General features: G+C 38.6%; 3 protein-coding genes across 3 annotated transcripts; all 3 read right to left on the bottom strand.

Moving 5' to 3' along the window:
• Window positions 1-2278: 2278 nt before the first annotated feature.
• LOC135440097 (uncharacterized) lies at window positions 2279-3887 on the bottom strand. Its single transcript, XM_064699105.1, has 2 exons — window positions 3494-3887; window positions 2279-3387 (listed from the first exon to the last, which is right to left on the bottom strand). Exons 1-2 carry the CDS (start codon window positions 3720-3722, stop codon window positions 3371-3373), a joined length of 246 nt encoding a protein of 81 aa, XP_064555175.1. The 5' UTR covers window positions 3723-3887; the 3' UTR covers window positions 2279-3370.
• Window positions 3888-8272: 4385 nt separating this feature from the next.
• On the bottom strand, window positions 8273-9364 carry LOC135440103 (uncharacterized). Its single transcript, XM_064699113.1, has 2 exons — window positions 8991-9364; window positions 8273-8927 (listed from the first exon to the last, which is right to left on the bottom strand). The coding sequence occupies exons 1-2, from the start codon at window positions 9348-9350 to the stop codon at window positions 8919-8921; spliced, it is 369 nt and encodes a 122-aa protein (XP_064555183.1). The 5' UTR covers window positions 9351-9364; the 3' UTR covers window positions 8273-8918.
• Window positions 9365-11305: 1941 nt separating this feature from the next.
• On the bottom strand, window positions 11306-13410 carry LOC135440102 (uncharacterized). Its single transcript, XM_064699112.1, has 2 exons — window positions 11686-13410; window positions 11306-11614 (listed from the first exon to the last, which is right to left on the bottom strand). Exons 1-2 carry the CDS (start codon window positions 12746-12748, stop codon window positions 11550-11552), a joined length of 1128 nt encoding a protein of 375 aa, XP_064555182.1. The 5' UTR covers window positions 12749-13410; the 3' UTR covers window positions 11306-11549.
• Window positions 13411-15125: the final 1715 nt, after the last annotated feature.

Genomic DNA, 15125 nt, shown 5'->3' with positions numbered 1-15125 from the left:
GCAACAAATACGCACTAGTCGGAAGTTCCCGCCTAGGGGATACCCTGAACCCTCTTCTACCAACACGAAATACAGCGCACGCCACTGGCTCGTTTGCTTTAAGAGGTAAAAAATATATTTTAAAAGGCATTTCCTCAATTGGACTCGAGCCCGTTACCGAGAAAAACTGCTTGCGACCGCTGCTACACGACAACCAAACACGCTTCTTCGGCACGCCGAAGATTTAATACCCTTGCAGACCCAACCTTTTCATAATGCTCATAGTGCTTTGCCCGTATCTAAGAAGCACAGGGAAAAAAGTTAATGCCGAGTATGGTGAAGATATCTGAAAAAACAAAAAAGTTAATCAATAACTTGTCCCGTTTCTAATCGATATTGAAATACTCTTTTTGAGCAAATATTGTAGGTTTTAAGAGCTAGAAAGTCAAAATTTGACATACTGCTTCTAGGATAGTATAAACATTATATAGCTTACTTAAAATGAATTGCAATTGCAATTGTATTGTATTCTCTGCTGTGAGTGTGTGCTGCTATTTTAGTTCAGTCGGCTAATTTCGACTCCGCAAGAGGGTACATAACTCTTATACTCTTGTAGAATATTATAATTTTTCATTAAATGCGTAACGCTTATAAGGAGACATGTCCGACCGCATAAAGTATACATATTCTTGATCAGCACAAACAGCCGAGTGTACATACTCCGTCTATCCGTTTCCATGCAAATTAGTGTCTCAGTTTTTAAGCTATCGTCTTCAAACTTTGCATAGGTCCGACATATTGTTGCAGGCAGTAAATGTGTCGGAACCAGCAGGATTGGACCACTATATCAAGTTCTTTTTCTTATAAAAATATTTCCTATTTAATCGAATTTTGCATAAATAAGCCCAATTTTATCAACATCGACTATTATATCATATAACTCTACAGGAATTAGGTTTAGTTATTAAACGGGATAATGCGCCTTTCTTCAAGATACATGTCTTCACCAAACTCTGCAGTTACAAGCTTTACAATGCTTCTCTCGTATCAGATAAGCCAAAAGCTATATGTCTACATGGCCATTTGTCGACCCACAATCTCGATACCAGTGAAGCAAGTTTTCGTAAATAAATATAATCCTTAAAACACAAATGCGACAACGATATTTTTTCACTAACATCCACAAGGCAAGCGTAAATACGAGCGAAGTGTGTCTAAACATATGTACGTACATATGTTTAATATATGCATAGAAGGAAGCTAGAATGTTTGTAAGGGTTGCTCGGCGCACGGTTCACTCTTACTTTTATTTGTTGATGTGGCGTACAAACATCGCATTTACCGCTTCTGGATACCTACACGACTTTGCATCTACAGCTTGCAGAGCTAAATGTCTCCGCATTGCTGATTTGTTCCATCTCGTTATTAGGGATTGATAAAGAAAGTCGCAAAAATCGTTTTATTTCGCAGCTCTGCCAAGGTGCTCTTATTAAGAGAATAATTGATTCTTTCCTGCCGATAAACGTTTAAAAAAAACCTGGCACTTTTAAAAAGTTATTTAAGTGACGTGAACATAAATTGAAAGAGCTGTTATTTAATGTACAGAAAGAGGTTAACATGTACTTACATGTACATATGTCTCTGTCTAATAGTTTAGCACATAGATACGTGTGCATATTTATCAGTTTTTATTTAATAAAATTTAATACATGAAGCGAACTTTTATTATTGGACCTAAATTTAATGTTCGCCCAAAAAATTATTGATTCGGATTTTGCACGAAGGAAGCTTGGATTCTGCGAAAGATGTGAAACATACATATGTAATTAAAATGAATTTTTATTAGGATTCTTGAAAATAATTTGGAAATCGAAACTTTACCCACCAAATCTTTGACCCCTGTTTCCACAAGAGAGATTTTAATTTTCTGTTCAATTGAAAAACGCATTAAATAAATTTAAGCAGAGGTCATTGAAAATAAGTCCGAGCCCGTTCGGATGGTAAAGAAGCCCGAACTGCAAACTTGCAAGCTGAGGACCCGTGGTACTTCCGGAAAAAAAAACTTTCACAGAGAAAAGATACCAGAGCAAGAAGACAAACACTGCGCAAAGCTCGACTCACACCCAAATCCTTTGTGCTATTCAAGAGCCGTTTAACATAAATAAAATACATAAATTAATTGTAACAGAAATTAGAATAATATTTGAAACGTTAGTGTTAGTCCAACAAGAAATTTAATACTAGATATTCAATAAATAAGTACTATGTAAAATAATAAAACAAATTATCAGCTGATTCATCTGACAGATATAATACTCCGATTTTGATTAAATTTTTAAAATATCTAAGGAGCACATTCATGACATTTTAAGAAACACAAAAATTTATTTATGCTGTGACTATTCGTGGGCTTGTTTTGGAAATTCGGAAAGTCGACGTTCAGAATTCAGCATTAAAATATATTAGACCTTTGTTGATAGACTCTAACAAGAAGTACTTTATCGACGTCTAATCTTTATAACTAAGGCATGTAGGTCGCTAAATAAGCTTTACTTTATTTTTTCGATTATAAAAGGTTTTAGATTTGAATAAGTAATGGTGAAGTATGTATATGAACTGACCTTACAAACAATAAACAAAAATAGATGTTAAGGTTTATTAAAAAATAAAATGTATTTTCGTCATTTGGACCCGCCATTGTCCAAAGAAGTAATGTTCCATCATACAACAAAATATAGTATGCTTAGTGTATTGTATGCGGGCTTGCCGCTGGAACTTCTCGATTTTTGACCGAGCGCTGTTTGCTCATTTTTAACAAGGTGTAATGATATTCGTATGTGACAGGCAGAAGATCAGCATCAACAGGCCGAGTCGATTTACCCAAATCTTCGTGTGTCCGTCCGACCGGCCGTCCGTCTGTGGGTATTTATAAACGTGTTGGTTTCAGAAATTAAAGGAGGTGGACATATTAAATTTAAAGCAGAGTTCCTCCCAGTGTAAACGTGCAGTGCAGTTCAAGTTAATTATAAATCACAGATTTGTGTTTCCAAATTCGCAGTCATAATACTTCTTACCAGGGACTCGTAAGACATCGACCTACTACTCCGAATCACATGGAAGTCTGAATATTTGAGACGGCAACACGGCGATGGGTTCAGGCAATTTCGTAGTCGGGCACTCCTCATATTGTGTAATATGCAAACAAAATATTATTATAATGCTTGCAGAAGTTCATCAAATTTTATTAGCAGAAGACAAAAGAACTGTGAAATAATGTAATAAATAGTGCACTGAAAGGCGAATAAATACGAATGACGTGTTTTGTTTTGGTTTCTGAGTGAATTAGAGATTCAGTTTGATAGCCACGACATAACTACGTCCGGCCTCGATGTCAGCAGCTCACGCCATCTGCAAAAGCAAATTAAAAAGTGCCTCCTAAGTAAAGCACACTCTTAAGCACAGAAGTGGCCATAGGCTTTGATTATCTCACGGCGCAGACGCTATAAATACACACCTGAACTGTACGATATTATGCGCCGGCAGTTGCCACGGTGGTCTCTCATATGGCACTTCTGGCAAGACTTCTCCATGCCATGCGTAGCCAGTATCTGCCCGCGGGCAATTCCGGGTGGCGCCAAGAAGATCACCCGCCGCGATTCACTCGGTGCTGGTGCACACAACACAGTCAAGATAAGCAGACACAGCGCGTATAGAAGTAACTGATGGATGCGTTTTAGCATCATGATGTGCTCTCTTAAATGTGGGTCGATGTCGATTTGTTTTGCGTGCACTTTCGTGGCAGTGTGAAATTGTGTAATCGCACTTTGAGTTCAAGTCTTTAGGCTGTGCTACAGGCAACAAACTTATACGCTCAAACGCCGTCATTTAACTGATTATATACGATTTGGGCAAGCAGTTCTTAGGTAAAAGTGGCCTCTGCCTGCCAGTCGCGCATTGGCGACGTCTTTAAATTGATAAACTATACAGGCTGCACCAGCAATTCCCATAGCGTCGACATCTGACTCCCACCCATTGGTCTGTGCAACACCCTGTATACGGGAATCTTATCTAGACCGCGCTACTATGTCACCCGCAATCTGTGTAATTGAAAGTCTTGTTCTGCTTTGCCTGTCCGCTTTACTTAACAACTATTCAACTTGCCCATAAAATCAGTGAGCAAAAACTATCTACAGCTTAGATATCGACATATATATACAGAATGTTGGCATGCAAATTATTAAGAATTTCCTTGGGAACTGAGGCTCCTAACATGTTAAGCGAACGAAACTAAGAAATTTTAACCCACTGAAGCTAAAAAGCTTTTATGTATATTATGCTAGCTGGTATTTCCCGGACTTGATCGGTTCAAGTTGTTTGCTTCAAGTTTCAGACATCAATACGTATCAAATTTTCCGCCCAATGAAAATTTAATTAGCTCCTGTTATCTTAAAATCAAGTTTTAAAATTATTTTTTACATCGGCATTTAAAACTGAGTTTGCAGTCCATTTTAGTCCAGTGTTGTTGAAGTTAAAAAATAAACATTCATTCATTCAACCTTTGACCTAAATTTTTCATTCAAAAGGGATGGATTTGCAAAGCGTCATAAAAAAAAAACATGTCAAAAACTTTGAAATGAGCTTGAAGCCGATCCGATGGTATACAAAAAACTACATGCAAGTGTTTTTGCCCATTTCCATCCACAGTTGCCGGTAGAATTTCCAAAATCGCTGAAACACACATCCCGTCTTAACATGCACCTTCACCACATAAGGTAACTACAGTTAAAATTTCAGCTCTTACGGTATGGGCTGTGCGTTGATCACCAATCAGCCAGTCAGTCAGTCAGGACAAACAGTTTTATATATAGAGATAAATAGTCAAATTATTTTTATTGTATTTATTATATTATATTATCTATTTTTATCTTTATAATTTATTTATCTGAATTGGCCACTTGCTAATATATGGAACAGCATAGGTGTTTATAGTGTTTATGAAATAAATATGAAGCCCAATAATTTTGTAGATGAGTTTATTAAAATTTTGTGGACAATGGTGGGAGGCGTCCACAAAGTGCAATATTTTTGTATATACTACACATGAAGCTACACGCCAAGTTCAATGTATCTAGCTCTTATAACATTTTTAACCCACCCATTGAAAATGGATAAAAAGAGTATAATGGTTTTGTCCAAATGTATGTAACAGGCAGAAGAAATCATCTCCGATCCCATATAGTATGTATATTTTTGGTCAGCATCAATATCTTAGTCATTCTAGCTATGAAAATGGGTAAAAAGGGTATAATGGTTTCGTGCGAATGTGTGCGGCAGGCAGGTGGAGGCATCCGCGAATTCATTAAATCTATAATATATTATTGACTGGTCAATTTATGACTAAGAGCTGAGTCGGTCCACCTATGTTCGCCAGTCCGTCTGTCCTTCTGTCCAGCATGCATTCAATTGGTACCGAAGGGACATTGCACATGCAGTGTCTTGGAGGGGCGCTAGTCCGACGCTTGTTTCGGCTCGCTGTATTTTCGAATACCGTGGTAGTAAACCCCTCCGGGGTACACGCCACGTTAAACAAATTTAGACTTTCTGTCCTTCTGTCCGTCTATATAAACGCGTCGATCTCTAAAACTACGAAAGTCAGAGACTTGCAATTCAAGTCAAATATTCTCCTATACCATACGCTAAGCGAATTAATAATGTTTTGTTTATTTAATTTTGCTGGATAGGGGATGTGTATACTGAACGAAAAGCCGACTCCACTTCGACTCCTTCGGTTTGTTACATACATTTGCAGAATATCATTATAAATTTTTTATACATTTTCAATGGGTACATGATATAAAAATACTATACAAGAATTTTACTAACAAATTTGGTGTCTCAAATTCCCATATGCCTTTAATCGATAATTATAGATAGTATGTACATGTGTCGAGTGAGATATTGAAAAATATGTATAAGCTCTTTCTGTGTGTTATATATGTACAAACATAAAATCATGTGTTTCAAGTGTCCAGTTTTAGAATATATTTTAATATATTTATATACTTTCTGAAGACGAATATTCTTCCTTTCGCTTGTTACATACCTTTGAACAAATCCATTATAATTTGTATCTATTCTCAATTTATACAAGCTATAAGAAGTAAGTCAGTTGAAGCCGTGTGCAAATGTACTTGTTCACAGTCCAAAATACTGTCTCTTGCTTTTGAGACCTATTTTAAACTTTTCGGAAAATGTAGCTCCTTTGATATGACATGAAGGTCCAATATTCAATGAGTGACAAGTACAGCTGAATCCGATTTCAACTTTTTTAAAGAGCTCATAAAAACGTGTACTTTATAATGTTAAGGCAACAGCCGGAGTTAATCTAGAGTTGTGGTTCCAAGCCATCTGTATGAACCCGTCGGTTTCGGACTCTATAGAAATTTTAAATAAAAATAAACAAAATAGAAGCAAAAAACCCCTTTTAGAATGATTGGACTATAATCACTGAATTTATTATAGACTAAGTTTCCCATAGTGTGGACCTAACATATAGAAATTCCAGTTTCAGTTTTTGTATATATGTAAGTACATATATATACATACATATATAGGAGGATGCTCGAATGTTTCTTCATTTACCTCGGCACTGGGCATAAGGTGTCAGCGAATTTAGTGTAATCACTAACCAAATAACATATAGACTGGTCAAACCGTACATTTGGTGGTGACAAGCGTTTTTTTTGCGGCTGGTCCAAAGTCGCCTTCGTTTTTGATCGGGCTTGAGACATGCCCGCATGCTCTCACAGCAAGAGAGTAAGAATACATATGACCTGTGTCGTGGAACGGCATCGCTGTATTTTATCTCGCTCACTCTACAGGAAACTGCTTTGGCTTACTCTCAGTGCTCTTTCAATTTGTCTATGTACCGTTTAAATGTTTGTGTGTGTATGTGTCCGCACAAGCAAAAATGTCCACAAATTCAATTTTTCTCAAAAGTCGGTGGCATTTCTTCCCTTTTGAGGGGACGAGTAATATGAAATAATGAAAGGGTTTGCCAAGTCGATGCAAAATTCTTTCATTTTAGCTCGTTCTTGTTCGAAAGGGTACCTAAGTATTGGTATGTTTGCATTTAAAAAAATGTTGTTCTTGCTATTCACGAATAATTGCACATTTTATATATGAATAGAAGCATTTATGCGCATGTGTGCCTGTTGGTCCCTGCCTGCCTGTCCGATGCAAATTTGACAATATTTTGGGATTTCTGAATTTCGAGCTCTACACACACACGCACACAGACACAAATGTGTGTGAATGGGCTGATGATCATGGGCGCAAAATTGAAAAATATCATTTTTGGCACGCGTCTGTCGCGCATCCTTCTTTTTATGATTATGTAATACATACATATGTATGTATGTATGTACATGGGTCAAGTGACTGATCACTTAAATAATTTGTGCAAAATTGAAATCTTCAATTATATATTTATTGTATTAATGATTTTATTTACTTATCATATTCAAGCTATTCAATTCAAACCCTTAATCATAATAAGAAGGGCGCGCGTCAAACGCCTGCCAAAAATGTTATTTTTCAATTTTGCGCCCATGATCATCCCATTCACACACATTTGTGTGTGTGTGTCTGTGTATAGAGCTCGAAATTCAGAAATCCCAAAATATTGTCAAATTTGCATCGGACAGGCAGGCAGGGACCAACAGGCACACATGCGCATAAATGCTTCTATTCATATATAAAATGTGCAAGTGTGCGTGCATAGCAAGAACAACATTTTTTTAAATGCAAACATACCTATACTTAGGTACCCTTTCAAACAAGAACGAGCTAAAATGAAAGAATTTTGCATCGACTTGGCAAACCCTTTCATTATTTCATATTACTCGTCCGCTCAAAAGGGAAGAAATGCCACCGACTTTTGAGAAAAATTGAATTTGTGGGCATTTTTGCTTTTGCGGACACATACACTCACAAACATTTAAACGGTACATAGACAAATTGAAAGATCACTGAGAGTAAGCCAAAGCAGTTTCCTGTAGTGGGAGCGAGATAAAAAACAGCGATGCCGTTCTATCTGACAAATCATATGGATGAGAGTAAACCAAAGCAATTTCCTGTAGAGTAAGCGAATAAAAAGACAGCGATGCCGTTCCACGACACAGGTCATATGTATTCTTACTCTCTTGCTGTGAGAGCATGCGGGCATGTCTCGAACCCGAACAAAAACGAAGGCGACTTTGGACCAGCCGCAAAAAAAACGCTTGTCACCACCAAATGTACGGTTTGACCAGTCTATATTATTTGGTTAGTGGTGAAATACAGCAATTGCCGATATATTTTCAGTATAACTATTCCACATACAGACTGTGCAAATTTTTATTACCAACATTCAGAAACCCAAGGGGATCACCATTGCTAGACACTAACGTTTTCTACATTTGAAGTGGCTGTTCACCATAACTGTTCCCACTAAAAAGACGCTAGCAGCATGAGTTGATAAACAAAATAATCAGCTGTTGTTATTGTCTCATGGCTTTCCTAGGAAGCTACTAGCTACGTCACAGACCAGCTGGTGTGACACCACGTCCCCATTTCCGAAAAAATGTGACCGAGGTAACGCCAGCGAAACGGGTTTTTGTCGATATAAAAATAGATGGTTGAGTCAGTGCCTAATGGTCCCTTTATCTTAAAAACATGTGTGTCTTGTGCTCGTGTATTTTGTATCTGTCACCGTATCTTAATCGGTATCTGTAAAGTATCTGCCGTTGCAATTTGCTATTCGTGAAACTTCTCATAATTTCATAATGAAAATATCGCTTCGCACCAGTCTTGTGACGTAGTTTTTATAAAATATAATGTTTAATCGTTAATGACTTCTGGATACATCGATAAGTTAACGAGCCTTAGTCCAAAGGTTGCTATACAATCTGGAAAACAGTGCGAATCAATTCATAACATTTATAGCTTACTACATCCAGTTTGTCACTTACCCGGCGACAGCGATTGTGATGATCATGCATGAAGCCACGCCTGCATTCGAGGCGTCGTACTTCGAACAACATGCTCTTACCGATGGCGTTGATAGTGTTCATATTTTCCGCCTCTATGCTCTGATTACTGTTGAGCACATTATAATAAATAACGCGTGCGGCACTGCTCTGCAGCAGGGATAACATCAGAAGTCCCGAAAACAGCCCTAAAAACAGAAGCCTTAGCCCCAGTCCAGAGCGCAGCAGCATCTTTTCCGTTTGAAGCCAACAAGTCGTTGTCCGACCACTGTTTAGTACGCACCGAGAATCAAGATTTGATATGGAAGCTGTTGTTTCTCCGCTTAATCTGTGTGTGTCCATCCTCGTCACGAGTTCCGTTCGGACAGTTTAGTCTCTTATCAATCTGTTTACAGCTCAGACCAATTTTGATACTCTGTCCACAAAATGAAAAGGTCAATATTGGTTGCCCATCTTGTCTACCGTGCTGTCTGTCTGTCTGTTTGAATGTAATGTGTTTTGGCGTTATTAAAGCTAAAGACTTATTACTTTACATGCTGTATATGGCACACCGCGGAATTCTATATATCCCTCAGTCTTAGAGATATAGTCACCAAATCTTGCTATTACATTACTGATGACCTCCTCTAAAGGCCAATCAAAGCGTATTGCAGCCATGCCCACCCGGCTCCTTTAAATCTGCAGAAATTGATCATTTCCAAAACCACGAATTGAAAGACGTTAATTCACCACCACATAACCGGAACAACTTTGTTCGACTGATTCAATCTTTTTCATTGTGAACAGAGTATAGCGCAGTCTGGTGTACCAGATTGCCACGATCTTGTTTTTTAAATATTTCGTTTAGAAGTACGCCGTCGCTTATGACAGTGCGAAATTAATGATTTTAATATTGCTGCATACTCTTGGGCGGATCGAGTTATTTTTTTGGCTTAACACCCTCACTCAATCTTTGGCCGAAGTAAATATTAAGTATAAGGGCATGTGATAATACTCTTTGACAGTTTAATAACAGCCTAAATTAAAAAGGAGACAAGAGCCTAATTTATAAAAGAGACACCGATTTTTTCCGACTTTCCACGCTCCCATAATATAATAATATATAATATTTTTTTTCTAGCGATCTTTAGGAAAGCTCATTTGGGACGTTGCATAACTCACTCATTTCATCATTCAGCGTTGCAGCTTTGAAATTTAGCGAGACCTCGCAACAACAATACTGAATAGTTTCTTACAAGGCTGCTAGACCCAGACCTTTTACTACGAAGTATTGAAAAGATGCAAATCGACCCGATAAGAATTCGATTATTTCAATCGATATTTGCTTACATTTGTATTTTAAATAAACTATATTTTAGTGGTTCTATTACAGTAACAGCTGGTTTATAAAACATGAAAATATGCAACTAATTTACACCTTCAGCAAGTTCAAATTTATATACAGGTTTGATTACCCTTGTTTTTTCATCGGTGAATTTTTAAATAAATAATAAATTAGCAATTATTAATTATCTAAGCAGCCAAAATTTAAACAAAAGGCAGCTGATTGTGCACGCTAGGGCTACTCACGCTATTGGTGTTGCAAGCCTGCAAAGTTTCTACGCAGCAATATCAAGCGAACATCCTAATCGTTAATCTTACCTCCAAATTTGGGCGTTCTAGGTTTAAAATATATACATATATGTATGTATGTATTTCGTCTTGTCATTTCATCATCCGTAGGAGTAGTCGTTTAATTTTAACGCAGGGAAACACGAGTATATCAATATCAGAAAGGCGGACATGGCACAAAACCAATATACCCTATTCAATGTGTAATTGAGTACAACAGCAGTGTGTGCAACAGACTGTACAATTTTCTGTTTATAGCACAACTAGTGACTAGAAAATACCCTGTACCCAGAGAACTTTCTTTTATACACATACAGATATCCTAAAAAACACAAATACTCACCCCCAAATTAATTTAAGAAATCCTTCGAGGCTTATAGTCCGGAGGAGCCAAATGTAAACATAAAAAATATCGCATGGCTCTGCTTCCTACTGCAGTTGGTATCCGATGCCAAAAGTATACGGAATACGGGAACCTACATTCCACATTAAGTGCTTCCAGCTCTTATACTCTCCGAGATAAAGACATTTGCCTAAGGACTATCTAAACTTTTCCCCTGCTGACCACAAAGATACATTTCAACTGAACATTATGTAAAATATTGATGGCTCTGGCGACCTTTCCATATTTCAAAATATTTTGAAATTATGTAAAATAGGTAAAATAAACAACAAAAGGAAACAAATTCGAGCTCACAAAGAGTATGTATTTTTTACCAGGTCTATAATATCAGAGATAGACTTGTAATTAGAAATATATATTCTAGTCAGGACAGATTTTTTGCATGATTTTTTTTATTTGTATGTTCTTGAATTTGTGTTAATTTTCACACACATGGCTTTAAAAACCAAGTCAAGAAAAAATTGCCGTTGAGCAGAGAACAGGCGGTCTTTGTATATTTGTGTATATAAGGATTTACATTAATGACGTCATCGTCGCGTAGCACAAGGGACAGCTTGGTGCATACAGTTTCCCGTATCGACTTTGATAATTTCTAAGAAAAAGACGAGGTGAAGAGAATTGCATATTAAGAAGAGAGTGTAATGTATGTAATGTATTTCTCACCTTGAGTGGTCCCATCGTTGCCGGAAATTCGTTTAGCATGCCGGCATCGCGAATGCCTCACTGATTGTCTTTGGCTCTGGGCTTGTGTTTCTTCGTCTGAGGTTAGAAGCAGCGCCTCCCGGCAGCGCAGCTGTTGCTGGTGACGCTTGTGCGACGTGACCTGCACGACACTACCTGCGGGGCTTCTATTCTGTTGCACCAACACGTTCTCACTCGAGGAATTCCTCTGCCGTCGGCGGCGCTGCCGCACTCGATTGAAGCTCTCATCCTGGATTACAAGTGTGCCGGCCTTACTGCTGCACAGATAGTATCGCGGCTTATGCTCCAATACCTGTTCCTGGATATACTCTGGGGAGGAGTGCCGACCGCGCGTCATGCTAAACCGTTCCAGTATTGAACGCTGGCCAGAGCTGTGAGAGCGTCGATAACGACGCTTCTCACGTGGTCCCGAAGACGACGAATTCGCTGTCGTGGTCAGCGTCGAAGTGGATGGCGGCGTGGGATATGTCGATTTCTGTGTTAGCTGCTGTGGCTGGTCTAGCCGGTGATCCTGAATCTCAAGCCGAGCACCTCGCAGCGAGCTCGAGCGACGCGAACTATCCATTTCGTGCGGCTGCCAATTCGGCAACTCATGGGTACTTAAGTCAATACAGCTTCCTGCAATCTGCTGCCTCGTAAATGGGATTACGGGTGTGGGTGTATCGTTTAGAGCCGCCTCATTAATACACAGGCCATTGAACTCGCCGGGAAGTCGCGCCTGTTGGAGCCTTTGGTAATGATTGGCCGTCGAAAGTTTTCGCCTGCAATCTGGGACGCTGATAGGCCGATATGTTTGCTCGCTAAACCCATCCGCATCCAGTAGAAGCGCGCCCGTGTTATCATACAACAGAATTCTCGGCAATGCAATATTATTGCAGCTACGCGAAGTGCTCAACTCCCAGTTCCAGTGTTTTGGCTTTCGGAGTTGCAAGCGTAGCAGATTTGTCAGAGGATCGTACCGCTCTTGCTCCTCATAATCGGATGTGGATTCCGAATGCTGTTGCTGATGTGGCTGCTTTGACATTGCTCTTGGTTAAAGCACCGGTGACAGCTACTGCACATTAGATGATCTTGTTGATGCTTCCACCTGTTTGCTGTCTGTTGGCGAGGCTGAACCAGCAATATCAGCGTGCTCTGTCTTCGATTTCCTGCTCTCCCTGCGTCCTGGCGCACAGCCAATTTATTGTTTATCTCAACTATGCTAGCAATTATACTATATGCATTATATATCTATATATGTATGTTTATGTTTGTTCGTTCATATGCTTCCATTAATATGTACGTACAATTTATATGTATACCGTCAAAGCCGTTTTTCTTCTACCCACGCGTAGCGTTTTTGGGTGCTTTCATTTTTTTGCTTTTAGTCTTGGCGTATATTTTTAGTGAGCATTTTCTGCCACTTTACACAATAACAACAACAATGGCGACACAACAATTATTTTATGCACCTTCAGTTTCATTTAATTTGTGCATAAATATTTTTCACAATGCCAGATCTCACCGTCTCGCTCTAATGTACACTCTTAGCTACCGTTTCGTGCGCTCACGCTCTCAGACTGTCAATCGCTTTTTCTAGTGCTGTCGCGCTCTCTATGTTGTCTACTCTTTCAATTCTGTGCGATCAGCTGCTTAGCTACTTACGCGCGTCTGCCCGCCAGCGAAGGCCGTCAACAACTGTTCGGCGTTGTGCTCGAAATGGGGCCAAAACAACCGCAAACATGTACCATTAATGCTGCAGCATCTTTACATACATATGTACATATGTATGTATATCACGCTCTCACGCTGGCAACTTGGGGAAGCTGTTTTCTACGAAAAGCTTTTGATATTCTGTTAATAAAGCGAAAAAGCTTACATTGTCCATCCTGCTGCCAGTCCATGTGAAAACATTTTATTTTCAACACTTTGGAAGCTAGAGTATCTAAAATTTAAGTATAGACTATATACATACGTATGTATGTATGTACATCAAAGTGTTTTCATTCGTTGGTTGCGTCTACCAAATACCAGTAACATTTCGAAATGTTATATTATGTACAGTTTTAGAGCAAGAGATAATATATCAGTATGGTAAATATATAGCAGTTGATCTTCTTTAAATATTTATACCACGCCCACTCCAGTATCAAAATTTGACCATGCAATCAACAAAAACTCTTCCATTTTCGTTTTAATCGATCGTCATTGCATTGCCGTTTGGTAACGAAGTGCCTAAAGACCTGCAATACATAAGATCGTTAGAAGTAATCTTGTGCTCCGACCCATCGCGTTACCATTCGGTGTCGAATTACCTAACGAAAGTTGGTGCATCTGATCGTAAGACTCGCTGGTTAACACCAGCACAACTACAGGACAGAGGCTAGATTCTACATTATTATATTATAGGGATTTCGGTATTCTTTTAATAAAGGTTAAGAAATAAAAAAAAAAGTAAAAGGCTCCCGCCGGGAGTTTCTGACTAGGGGATACCCTGAACTCCCTTCTCCAACCACGAATGCTACTCGCGCCACGAACTCGCTTGCTTTGGCAGTAATGAAAATAAATTGGAATAAAATAAAAATTGCCTCCATTGGACTCGACCGTAAACAACCGATTTAGCAGCCAACTTCAATTTTCAACGAAAGAAAAAATTTAATTAAAATAGAATACACACAGCAATACAATACAATCGCAATTACAATGTTTTTTATAAAATTAAATAAAGACACGCATGACAGTGAGTGTATATAAATGTATATACAACATTACTTGCAATTTGCAATTTGGTGGGTAGTTCCAATTGAATTATTTATTTGGTTTATAGGTATGAGTCGGAGGCAGGGTCCGGCGATAGCTATATAATGAAACATACTTGATCTGTATATACTATTCTTTTGATTTGCTCAAAAGCAGGACTGCGATATCGAGTCTTATCGTTAGCTTAGATAAGGGGCATGATATCGATTATCGGAAACGAACTCGAACTGCCCGGTCACTTAGAGGACCTACGTTCAAAACTCTCAAGTCCCTAGCTCTTATAGGTTCTGAAATCTTTGCGTTCACACATACGGATGGGCGAACAGACAGACGGACATGGCTAGATCGACTCGGCTATTGATGCTGATTAATAATATATTTATTTTATGCGGTCGGATATGCCTCCCTTTACCTGTGAAAAAAATTTGCCCATAATGAATATACCCTTTTTTTACCCAATTTCTATGGGTAAAGTCTATATAAATATACTTTTTTATCATTTAGTGGCCACAAAATAATTGAGTATTACCGCTTTTTTGCTGTCACGTAGTATAATTAGCAGTGGCTGCCCTAAAGTATGCAGTGCCTTCAATATGGCTAGTTCATCTGCAGACAAGCTAGGTCAATAGGCTATCATGCATTGGACTGCGTAAATTGTGATA

This window comes from Drosophila montana, unplaced genomic scaffold (genome assembly GCF_035044405.1).
Source record: "Drosophila montana isolate Dmon_TW-CO22-7 unplaced genomic scaffold, ASM3504440v1 contig_825_1, whole genome shotgun sequence".
NCBI lineage: Eukaryota > Metazoa > Arthropoda > Insecta > Diptera > Drosophilidae > Drosophila > Drosophila montana.
Note: the sequence above shows the minus strand (reverse complement) of the source record. Positions and strands in the feature narration are given on the sequence as shown.